This window comes from Mercenaria mercenaria, chromosome 9 (genome assembly GCF_021730395.1).
Source record: "Mercenaria mercenaria strain notata chromosome 9, MADL_Memer_1, whole genome shotgun sequence".
In the NCBI taxonomy this organism is placed as follows: domain Eukaryota; kingdom Metazoa; phylum Mollusca; class Bivalvia; order Venerida; family Veneridae; genus Mercenaria; species Mercenaria mercenaria.
The window spans coordinates 54,920,638-54,933,076 of record NC_069369.1 but is presented as its reverse complement, the minus strand read 5'-3'; the positions used below and the strand labels follow the sequence as shown (position 1 = coordinate 54,933,076).

Sequence of the window (12,439 nt, the reverse complement as noted above, 5' to 3'; positions counted from 1 at the left end):
CACCCGCTTGCCCCTCTCGTCTATCGCGACCCACAGGCTCCTCATATCTTTTTCAAACGTATCCATCCGTTTCTCTAACTTATCAAGTCCATCAAGTTTTTGCTCAACAGCTCCTAATTTATTATTAATGTTTTCAAGAATTTTGACAATGTCAGCGTTAGTAGGCTCTTTATTACTTTCCTCCATTTTGTTGGTGTTGTGTGGAGTAGGATTATTCCCAGAGTCCTCGAATACACTTATGTCCGCACAAGTACTAGCACTAGCACTAGCACTAGCACAATCACCCTCTTGTAAATGACTTACACTGTCTTCCCCATATAACACTGTGTTAGTTTTCCCTAAAATCTCACTTACAGAAACGCATACCTCCTGCTCCACAGACGGGCCTCTTTGTTTAGGTATTTTGCTATTGTTCGCTTCGCCATCACTACTATTCCTTTCTTTTCGTTTCTTATTTGTCTTTTTAGTCATATTAATAAGTGCACTAACATAATGCTTATTATTCCGACTTCTTTTTCACTGATAATAACTTATATTAACACTAAAATATCCAAATTATCAATTTTCTCTATCAGTTTTTTAAAAGACGACCATTACCGCTTACATCACGTGACACACCCGTACACAGGAAAGAAAAAAGAACCTTAAATATGATCATTTGAATATGGACCAACAAAAAAAAAACGTTATATGGGATTTGCTTAAAATTGCCTTAGCCGTTAGGAGATGTTGGATAAAGTGTTTGTGGACGACGGACGGACACGGGGACGAACGGCAGATATCGAACGACCATAAAAGCTTACAATGAGCACTTTGGTTTACATGATAAAAATATCCAAGAAAAAAAAACTCGATGTTTTGCACATATAGTTATTCAAACTTTTTAAGAACAAAAAAAAAAAATCATTTTGAATCTATGCTGCTTTAACAACCTAGAACGTCTATACAGGTCTGATTGGCGAAGATAGTAGGAGAACAGGCAGCAAAAGGTTGTTTGACAAACATCTGACTGTCTGAAGTACAGCAAAATGTCGGAAGTATGACGGACGATGCACACTGTCCTCATGTGGAGATACTACTGCAGAATAATTATTAGACAGTTAATCTCTGCAAGATACGACTGAGCATCAAAGGAAGAGACATCGCTTTGTGTGTCTTGAAATTAGATAATTTCTTTTTGTTACGTCAATCTCGGTATTATTAAAGATACTGTGTTAGGCAGATGTCTACGTTCTACTAACTATTAAGTCGATTGCAATCAAGCGGAGTTAATATTTATCAAACACAAAGAAGACTAGCAAGATAAATGCAGTTATGTATAAACATACGTTTTTCTTTTCAAAAAGAGTTGACTGATCTTGCATTTTGAATTCAATACCCCGTGTTCTGCAAAAAAAATGCACTGTCGGCAGTTACGACGTTTCAAGAAGGAACGCAATATTCATATTAAGTATAATGTTTCATGATATGCAAAAGCTTATTTGACATTTGAAGAACTGGTAATTTATCTTCCATCTTGCATTAGTCACATTTATTTCTTCGCAGATATTCGGTCTATTTTATGTTTTGGTCAAGGTTACATGAATTTCATAACACATCATTTTAGTGGTAGGTGAAAAATGCCGCTTATTTTGGCTATATACAGAGACTCTCTACTATGCGACAAAAAAACCCTCCTCCAACCTTTTAAGGAATTAGTAATTGCATTTTTAAATCACGTTTTTCTCAGCAAGATTATCTATCAAACTCGTGTTTTCGTTAACCAGTCAACTAATTGTACTGTCAAGTACTGAATAAAATCACAATATACTGCAACAGGTTCCTCTTTATTCTTTTGCAGGTCAAATGTTATTATAGACAATAATACATTCATTAATTTCCAGCCACAAAGCTGATTGCTCATGTTATGCACACCTGATGTTGTGTATTTTTGGTTTGTTTAGAACTGTGATAATCTGAAGCGAACATATTTGTAGATTTCTAATACAATGTAAATTGTGTATGCTGCATGTTTTATTTATGTTCACGTTGATATATAAATTATGAAATGGAATACAACAACGTAATATTGAGTGATGTCATACAATTTAATATCCACGGTATTGATGATGTTGACCGGTATATTTTTAAATGCTAAAGATTTATATATTCTGTAGTCTATGGAAACGTTTCAACGGTACTATGATATCTTCATGCAACTCAGTTACGCATGTAGCTATTCAGCAACTCTAGATACATTTCTTTTCTATGTTTCACAAACAAGAACGCTCATTCTTTAAAAATAAAGACTTTCTTTTTAATAGATTATTTAACATTCAACATAAAGTTCCGTTATCACTCCCCTGCCAGTATTTACAGTTACTCAGCTTTTCCGAACTTAGGGTTTAAATGCATTTTGTGTAGATTTACGCATCATAACCCTTTTATGGACGGCCATTACAGCAACACATCATTTGCGTAATTGCGGATTTCAATTAATATGACGTTATTTCCCGGTTAAAAGCATGCCATTGTCAAACAGAGATGCATTTAATAAATAATGAATTCTGATAATGACGAGGATGAAATAAAAGCTTTATAAACTTAAACAATCAAGTTATTTCAAAGAACTAGGATTGTAATTTGAATCGTTTATTGACGATTTGGATTTTAGCAAAGACACATATTTCTTTGGTAAACATTTCTAAATTCAATGATGCAGTACTTAGTACAATCTGTTATAAAAGTCCCGTGACAGATACCCTGCTGAAGCAGACGCTTTAGCAGAAAAAGTATTTGACGTCAGTCTATTTTGATGATATAAACACAATTGTTCTTATTTATAAACTCTTAATCCGTTATTTGCAGATATGGTTCCATTTTATTGGCTGTTACGTAGAAAAAATATACTAGTACTCCACTGCTGAACTCCTTAATAATTGTTTTCTTATAATTGGCATAGGATTATGAAAATAATGGGGAGATTTAATAGATTGTTTTACAAGAAAATAAATATTGTGAGATATTACCACGATTTGGTTGTAATTTGATATAGATAAAAAAAATTCCATATGTCGGAGTTAGGGTTGTCAATATATTGTATAAAGGTAGTGTGTGATTAGAGATTTTCTGCGTCGTGATACTATTATTGTTTTAAGAAATGGACAGGTTTTATGTGATTTTAAAAGGCTGGATATTAAAAGCTTTGGACAGATACGTTTTTCATGCCGTAGGTGAGGCTAGTTTATTAATCTGCAAACTATCAATATTAAGGTTTATATAACAATTATTCAGGTACTGTATTACACATTTTGACAGTGTATTGCTTCTTGTATATTTTTGTATTTAAAATCCTCTAATTAAAAATATGATATTTTATCTTAAGCATCAACACACTTATAAACACATCCGTGTATTTTATATTAATATGAAAACTTCAAATAGAACGGAATATTATAACGTAACTGATGCCCTTTCAGCAATGTTGCATACGCTGTTGCTACGAAGCTTCTGGGTCAATTTAGATGACACAAATGGAGTCAATTTCTGTCAATATTTTAAAGAATGCATCGATAATCATGGGAACCTTTCTTAAAGACATTTTGTTCTTATACTTTTTGTCACTATTTGTATTTTAATTGGATCAAAACTAATGTGTAACATTAACTTATCTGGCATACATTCACTTTACGATTTCAAAGAGAATTTTTAAAGAACATTGATTTTGCTACATCGAGTTCCTTTGTATATATACATGACAGGCTATAATATTACAAGCGTCATCATTCAGCATATTTTAGCCATTGCCTTAAACGAAAAATACATATCACGACCTATTTGACCTGTTTCCATGTTCTTATTTAACAGCTAAATGTCATTTTTCGTAGACTGTACGTAACTGACAAATTTGTCTCCTCGTTGACATGTAATCATTTGAATGAAGACTTATTTCAAAGAAAATTATGTGAACTACCTGTTTGTATACCTTAAGACACAATTGCTTTCACATAGTTAATTTCTAACATTATTATAAAGAGAGCATGTATAATAAGCAGACATTTGAAGTATAATAAAAAGAACTGATTTCGTATTCGCACTTCAAAATATCGTATATGAAGCTTGCGAAGTTACACCGTGACTGTTATCGCCAAGAGTCCCTATCTAGGCCTATCCATTTACAATTCCATTTTGTTATTTCAACCTTACTACATATGTTACAGTATTTTAAAGCTAATACACATATGAGCCGCGCCATGAGAACACCAACATAGTGGCTTTGCGACCAAAACCTATTGCAAATACAGAAACTGTTAGCGAACAGCATGGATCCTGACCAGACTGCGCGGTAGCGCAGGCTGGTCTGGATCCATGCTGGTCGCAAAGCCACTATGTTGGTTTTCCCATGGCGCGGCTCAATTATCAATTCTGTTTCACATACGACTCTTGGGTATTTTTTTCTATATGTAAAACAGTTGATACGGTAATGTATTTAATTGCAGTGAAAGTAAATGATATTTTTCAAATCATGTTGACTTTGTAACAAAACATATTTAATGAGTGAGTCATGATAATGCTCAGTGTGTTTTAAAAGCTGAAATTTTACAGGGGCAGAGAGGGGAGGGGGCATGACGTGACTGTTACAGCAAGTAGTGAAACTTGTTTGACTACACAAAATAACCGAAATTAGCAAAAACTGAGAAACGACAGTCATACAAAAAAACAAAAAAAAAACACTTTGAATTATGTTTCACTTAGCTTACAAAATTAAAATAATAAAAAAACATCTTATAACACCCCGCATTTATTTCTCTAACAGCTCAGTTTGCATTATTAACAATTACACATTTTTATGACTTCCGATAAAATGCATTTTCAGTCATGATGCATTTTAATCGATTCCATGATGTCTGGAATAAAGCATCCTAGTTATATTTCCAAGCATTTAAAAGCTTGCATTACGTTGATTTCAATCAATATGTTGTTATTTTCTGGTTAAAAGCATTCAACTGGTATTAATTGAAGTTCCGTTCATAAATAAGTCATTTTTGTTCTTTGATTTCGCATATCTAGCATGAAATAAACTAATTGTTACTAATAAAAGCGATTTTGATTTTAAAACACATTGATAGGATTTATTCATAAGAGCTTGGATTTAACTGTCTCTTAAACAAATGTTTGTCTTGTTAAACAGTTTAAAAAGTTTATAAATAAACGCTAATATGGGGGAAATACAACAGGACTATCTTCCGTACAACTTGTTGCTGACTTCGCTTAGCAGGTATCGAAAAAGAACTGGAATTTATTTTAAATCAGCCTATTTTGTTAAATTAAGCATATTTTTTAATTAAGTTATTGTTATATGAATTATTAGCCTAATTACGTCTCTTGATTTGCAGTCAAAGGTGAATTGTATCTGTTGTTACTCAGAAATATCTATTGTTGAACACGTAGATAGCATATAAATTACCTTTGGATTGTGAAAATGATGGGAAACTTTAACGGATTGATTCAGAAGAAAAGACAAATTGTGGTTACCTTGACTACGTTGTCATTTGTTATGGATAAAATGATTCCATATGTCGGAATAGGAGTTTTCAGTATATCGCATAAATGTATAATCTATGTGGGGATTTTCTTTTAAAAGTGTCCCGATAACAGTTTGTAAGATATGGAAAGATTCTATATGGTTTTAAAAGGCTGGATTTCGAAAGCGGTGGACAGATACGTTTTTGACGTCGTCGGTAAGGTTGACTTTATCTTTTTTTAATGTTATATTTTTGATATTTGTTTGAAACGTTTTTTTTTTCAAATATGTTATATACATATTGTGGTAATAAATTCATTTACTGACAGTCTTTCCCTGCAGTCCTCGAGAAACTCTTTAAAACCACTAAGTACATACTTTTGTTGATTTTAATATCAGTAAAATTGCCAGCAGATGTGGTTAAATCTCATTGTACAAGCAACATAGCTAATAAATATACATCAAACTATGTAAATATAGAAGAACATTATTAGTTATATAGTCCTAAATGCATGCCTGTCACAATGTATAGATACTAAAACGGCCTTTTCCAGATTACACATCTTACTGAAAATTACTTTGGATCTACTTAGACAGCGATCGTGACTGGAATAGATGCAATGTTTACATGCTACTGTTGAAAAAATAATGTTTCCTTTTTCAGAGTAAAAATCGATATGCTTTTCGAAAGTCTGTAAAAAGAAACATATGAGCCGTGCCATGAGAAAACCAACATAGTGGGTTTGCGACCAGCATGGATCCAGACCAGCCTGCGCATCCGCGCAGTCTGGTCAGGATCCATGCTGGTCGCTTACAGTTTCTCCAATTCTAATAGGCTTTAAAAGCGAACAGCATGGATCCTGATCAGACTGCGCGGATGCGCAGGCTGGTCTGGATCCATGCTGGTCACAAACCCACTATGTTGGTTTTATCATGGCATGGCTCATATACTATTAATGATTGATGTTGGTATTGTCTCTAATGATAATGTGAATCTTACATGGCATAACTAATGTTGTCTACTGTGTCTGATAGCTTTGTTTCTAACATTTGAGATCATAATACTTTATTACATGTGCTTACATGAACCTTCCCTAGATTTTCAGTGCTGGCTTTTTGATTTATGGAGTTTTGTAAATTTTCTGAAAATTTGCCAAATCATTGAATCTTCTGACCAAATTATTATATTTCGACGGCGTTGAAATCTGTGCTGATATGAATCGCATGAGTCTGTTTGGTAGTTTTATATCTATTCCCATGCATGCCTGTGCCAGTAAACCAGAAAAGATAGAAATGAAAAACCTGAAGCAGGGCTATTAATTGACATGGTGGCAATTGTGTCACATTTTCAGTTCTTCAACGAGACTCTTTTACCGCTTTTTTTGGCTATATATAATTTTTGTCTCAATTTTATGACGGAAACTTTTTTTTTTTTTAATTTTGAAGGGCACTTGTACTTGGTACACGTTGAACCAAGTATTAAACAATGATCCAGAAAATTTGGAATATCTTTGATATCCTGCCGAGCATGCATTTAAAGATCCTTGCCAAATTCTTCAACCAATTTGTTTTATTATAACGCATGCATGTAGTGTTATTTCAGTAAACTTCGTTAAGTTTCTATGATTTAGTAAAGCATAATTTGATAATTTAATAATTCAATAGAGAGTATTCTTTGAAATGTTTAAGGATTGGATAATATTTATGTCTCTATTTCGTAGAATGTATGCTACATGGTGTTCATGCGCAAAAAGAGTATATGTTAAATGATGTTGTCCCTAGCAGTATCTATGTGGATTTTTTAGGAGATTTTGTTTTTCAATAATTTGAAAGAGAAAAATGTTGTCACGTATCTCTAAACATGTTATATATATAAGTGTACAAAATTAATCTACGCATTTTCTAACTAGAATAATGGGTGATTTCATGCAATAAGCTTTTTACTGCTTTAGAGAGAGGGAATATTTGAGCCGCGTCATGAGAAAACCAACTTAGTGCATTTGCGACCAGCATGTATCCAGACCAGCCTGCGCATCCGCGCTGTTCGCTTTAAAAGCCTATTGCAATTAGAGAAACTGTCGATGAACAGCATGGATCCTGACCAGACTGGTCTGGATCCATGCTGGTCGCAAATGCACTATGTTGGTTTTCTCATGGTGCGGCTCATTTCTTTTTTTTCTCAAGTCCGTATGTTGAACTTGGTCCTCCGTCTCGCCTGCTAACAGCTTTAATAATAAAATCACTTAGATCATGTGACTGATATAATATTCCGTTTGTATTGTATAATTAAATGATGATTAAATAAGTTCTATATTCCAGGGAGTCAGATATTCAACGCAGATAGTAACTACTATGGTAGTTAGTTTTCTTATCGCATGTAATTTCAAACATTCCATGCAAATTTCCTATAAATGATTGTTCGCTGTTAATATGGGGAGCAGATGTAAAGTATCAAGTTTGACTCCATTTTTGTATTAATCATCATTTGGAATATCCAGACTAGTGAATTGTACTATATAACGAAATATGTGAAAGAACAGTTATGTTTTAAATATTATACATATTCCCCAGAGCAAAATGTAGATATTCTGCTTTAGCTAGGACGGAATATCGTTTTGCTTAGTCCTTAGACGAAAGAAATGCCAAACAGGCGAGATATTACCATTCATAAGAAACAAAAACTATCGAGATATGAGGGTTTGAATAACAATGATTGTTATTTTAAAGTCCGGATTTCAAAAATAAATTAAAGAGACCTGTTTGTAATAAATGCATTTGCAGTAGTTGTGTTATGTCACAGTAGAAAAAAATAGCATAATACATGTGTAGTGTTGAATATTTTTAGACTTGTCATCATATTCCATTGATAGCAATAGCTTTGTTACTATTTTTACGGAATAAACCACAGTTGAGTAATGTTCATTTGAGTATCAGATAGCTAGGAATGTTTTAAAAAAGGTGTTGTTGAAATAAAGGTGTGGTTAAATTGAAGTGAAAGGGTTAAAATAACGGCGTTGTTAAAACAAGACTTAATAAAACAACGAGTCTATTAAACAAGTGTATTGAATTCTTTTTTCGTCTACATTGTAACTTCTAGTAACATTGTAAAATACATGTAGTTTGATTACTTTCTTATGTCTTGTCCAGTTCCGATCTGTTCGAGTCAGATACCATAAAAAGATGAGCGTCAGCATAATTGTATTTCAATATTGCAATAGTATCGACCTATCAAATGCTTGGTTGCCAAGTCAAACGGTCAATTTCTATGAAATAGATTGCCGGCAGGTGTCTTTTGTATATCTAATTATTGTGTCTACACCTCATAATCCTTTCTTCTTGTCGGTTCTCGGGGTACGTATACCTGTTTGATGAGGTATGTGCGCCGTATAAAAGTCACCTTTGCATGGTCTTATTGCTTAATTATTGTTTTATGCACTTCTTATTGTAGATCTCGAAACCCAAGTGAGGTTGTGTGATATTTATGAGCATTAGGAAGTTGCACTTCAATCGTATTTCTTGAAACTGCGACAAAGAAATTAATTGAATATTTTTAATTTTGGTCAATACTCGTGTAGTGCTGACCATATTTTTTTCCGTAAGCCAGACAGTAATAATTTATCTGGGCATATAGTTTCCTCTTTCCTTTTCTAAGCAATTTTTTGGTGAAATTGATTGGATGAACGATCCAAGTTCTTTGTTCGAATGACTGATAATGCAGTAAATTCTGTTTTCGCTTTGCACAAATTATTGGCTGGCTTAGCATATTCATCCGCAATCTTTTAGAGATGATACCAAAACATCCGTTGTATCTCTACAAATCACTTTGGAAAATTTATTGATATATTATTCTCTGACAAAACAAAACCTTTAAAAAATGTACTTTGTAGCTGTACTTGATTACGATCGATATCTTCACAACATCCAAAGATATACCGTGCAGAAAATTTCCCATTATAACTAGAAAAGAGTTCCACAGGTCAATTAATATTTTCTAGATAGGATGAATTGAACCTATTACTGCCATCCTACAGACATATTTCCTCTCAGCGGGAGATAGGAAAATCAAACTCTAAATGGCAGAGTTTAAGGAAAATTGCAGTAGTCTTGTCTTGGGACAAGATCAGATCTTAGATTATGAGCCATTACATGCAAAACACTACAATTTTATATAGAGTAATACGAGACATTCTAACTTTTCAAAAGATCGATGTTGCTAGATTTTTCTAAGTAATTTTCTAATTACATTGATTGTGAATACAAGGTAAATACATTCAATTAACAACGCAAGCAAAACAATTTCAGTTTGGAAATTAAAAAGATAGGACTATAGAAGTAGAAAATATAAATTGCAGATTTTTCTGTTTCTGTTTAAGAAACCCAAGTTATACATCTTGTATCGGCTCAGTTTTATACTGCCCAATAACATATATGTGTCTAATAAGACGACTATGCAGTCACACAAAAAAAGTTTTGAGACCCCAACACCCACAATACCCAATGGCAATTTCGACAAGTCTGTATTCACTTTTGTCATGGTTCTTCTACTAATATAGCAAGCTATGAAAACTTTCAAAATCGTATCTTATCAGCATTTCCTAGTGCAGACTGTGTGTATGCCAGTTTTCTAATCTTAGCCTTGACATACTAAACAAATTTCGATTAGGTGATCTTGCACGAAGTTTTCGTGAAACATTGGAACATGCAACAATGCCTCTGATTATTGATCACGATAGAGAGTACAACTGTTATTCAACATCGGAAAAGATTTACAAATAATTTTACAGTCAGTTTTGTAAAATGGTATCGATTATGTATTAAATGTATTACCTAATGAGGTTATAATTAAATTAGAGGATGTTTATTTGCCCAACGTAAAAGGCTTTCACAACAACATTGCTGCAGTTTCCCTAATCTTTACACTTTACATTTACTCCCTATTCAAATAAAAAAAATGACATGAGTTACGAATAGAGCAGAGACTCAGATACATACGTTACCGCGTTTCGTCTTTCTCAAGGGTGGTAACTATGTCAACGTAAAATGATAAAACAAAAAACAGCCTGACATCCCTTGAATTAATCTTAAGGCTATTGATTCTTGTAGGATCGTAGTCTAGTACAATTGATTGACACTGCAGTGTTAGACTTTTACAAGAAATCAGTATTGAAAATAAGAAGAGAATACACATCCAAATGTACTTTTCTAAATTATAGTTCAAGTTGTTAATATAACATAACATAACATAGTTTATTGAATAAATCTTTTTGCATATAGCATATCGATTGTACAAATAAGACACATGGTACAAAGAGTACATGACATTATAAGAGTACATTTATATTAATAATAATCACAAGCGCGGGGATATACACCATCTGCTATGTCATAGAGAGAATGATAGATGAGATTAACACATAATACATCATGATCGACTTGATATAAATTTGTCAAGGAACTGCAGCATTTAACAATGTCTTACGGTTTATCAAACGATTTCAGCAAAAATAAAGCTAGTCTATAAAGTATCACTCTATTCTTGGATGTTAATAGTTCAATGAATTTAAACATGCTAGGTCTGTTCCTATATCTAAATGGTATCAATTGTACACGAAAATCACTACAGACTGGGCACTCCAAAGTAAAATGGAATTCATCTTCAATTGATTGTTTGTTACATAATGTGCATAGACGTTCATTTCTATTTATATTCCTATATCTGCCTTTTTCTATTTCCAAACAGTGAGATGACTAACGCAGCTTTGTTAAAATATGCCTGTATTTACAGTTTTCAACTAATAATAGGTACTCAGATAATTGAAATGAGTCTTTCAATTCTTTGAACAGCATCAGTGAAGGGCTATTGTTTAAGCTGTGTCGCCATTCGGCAATATACATGTCTTTAATCCTGTTTTTAAATGTAACCATGAAGTGTTTAACGTTAACTGAGTTGGGGTACATCCATACTTCTCCGAAACCACTTTCATTTAACAACGTTTTAACTTTATAAAGCCAGTTTATAGTTCCATTTTCGACGCCTTTTAGTAACAATTGATACATGTGTGACATAATATAGTCATTTTGATCAGTGTTAACAAGTTTGAACCAGTATTTTATAATCTTACATTTTCTGTAAATAATCAGTGGGTGCCTTCCGGATTCTCCATATATGCCATGATTGCTTTTAGCTGTCCTGACGTTCAGGGTTCGTTTAATGAATTTACGGTGCACACGTTCCACCACTTCGGCCGACGAGAAGCCCATTACCTCAGAACTGTAGCAGAGGTTGGATGCGACATATGCATCGAACAAGTTAAATTTAATATTTATCGGCGTATTGATGTCTTTCATGAGTGTTAATAGTGAATTGTTTTTATGGCCTTGCTAGACAGCGCGTTAATGCCGCGTCTTAATGAACCATTACTGCTTAAAACGAATCCTAAATAATTAAATGAGTCCACAGTTTCTATGTCAGTTCCATCATACGTCCACTTTCCTACTTCCCTTAATTGACAATTGCCCTTTCTAAATACGATTAATGGTGTTAATAATAAAGATGTGAAGATAGGTTTTGTTTGTTTGTTTGTGTGTGTGTGTTTTTTTTTTTTTTTTTTTTTTTTTTATTATTATTATTATTTTTTTGTTTAATACCGTTTTTCAACAGTATTTCAGTTATGTAACGGCGGGCAGTTAACCTAACTGGTGTTCCTGGATTCTGTACCAGTACAAACCTGTTCTCCGCAAGTAACTGCCAACTATCCCACATGAATCAGAGGCGGAGGACGAATGATATCAGACACAATGTTTTTATCAAATCGTCACGGAGAACATACGCCTCGCCCTGGGCTCGAACGCACGACCTCGCTCTCCCTATATCTGCGCTCTCCCTATTGAGCTAAGCGGTTAGAGAAAATTAAGACAACTTCGGAATTTCCATCA

General features: G+C 33.5%; 1 protein-coding gene across 18 annotated transcripts in view; it reads left to right on the top strand.

Moving 5' to 3' along the window:
* The window catches only part of LOC123547155 (Kv channel-interacting protein 4-like), a 548,972-nt gene that overhangs the window by 458,165 nt on the left and 78,368 nt on the right, over nt 1-12,439 (top strand). The window contains exon 1 of one of the 18 annotated variants that reach the window (XM_053551437.1): nt 5,461-5,720. The exons of the other annotated variants lie outside the window; for them this stretch is intronic. Coding sequence (XP_053407412.1) covers nt 5,648-5,720 — 73 coding nt within the window. The 5' untranslated portion in view covers nt 5,461-5,647. Of the gene's footprint in view, nt 1-5,460; nt 5,721-12,439 lie in introns of those variants that run through there. 18 annotated transcript variants of the gene reach the window in all.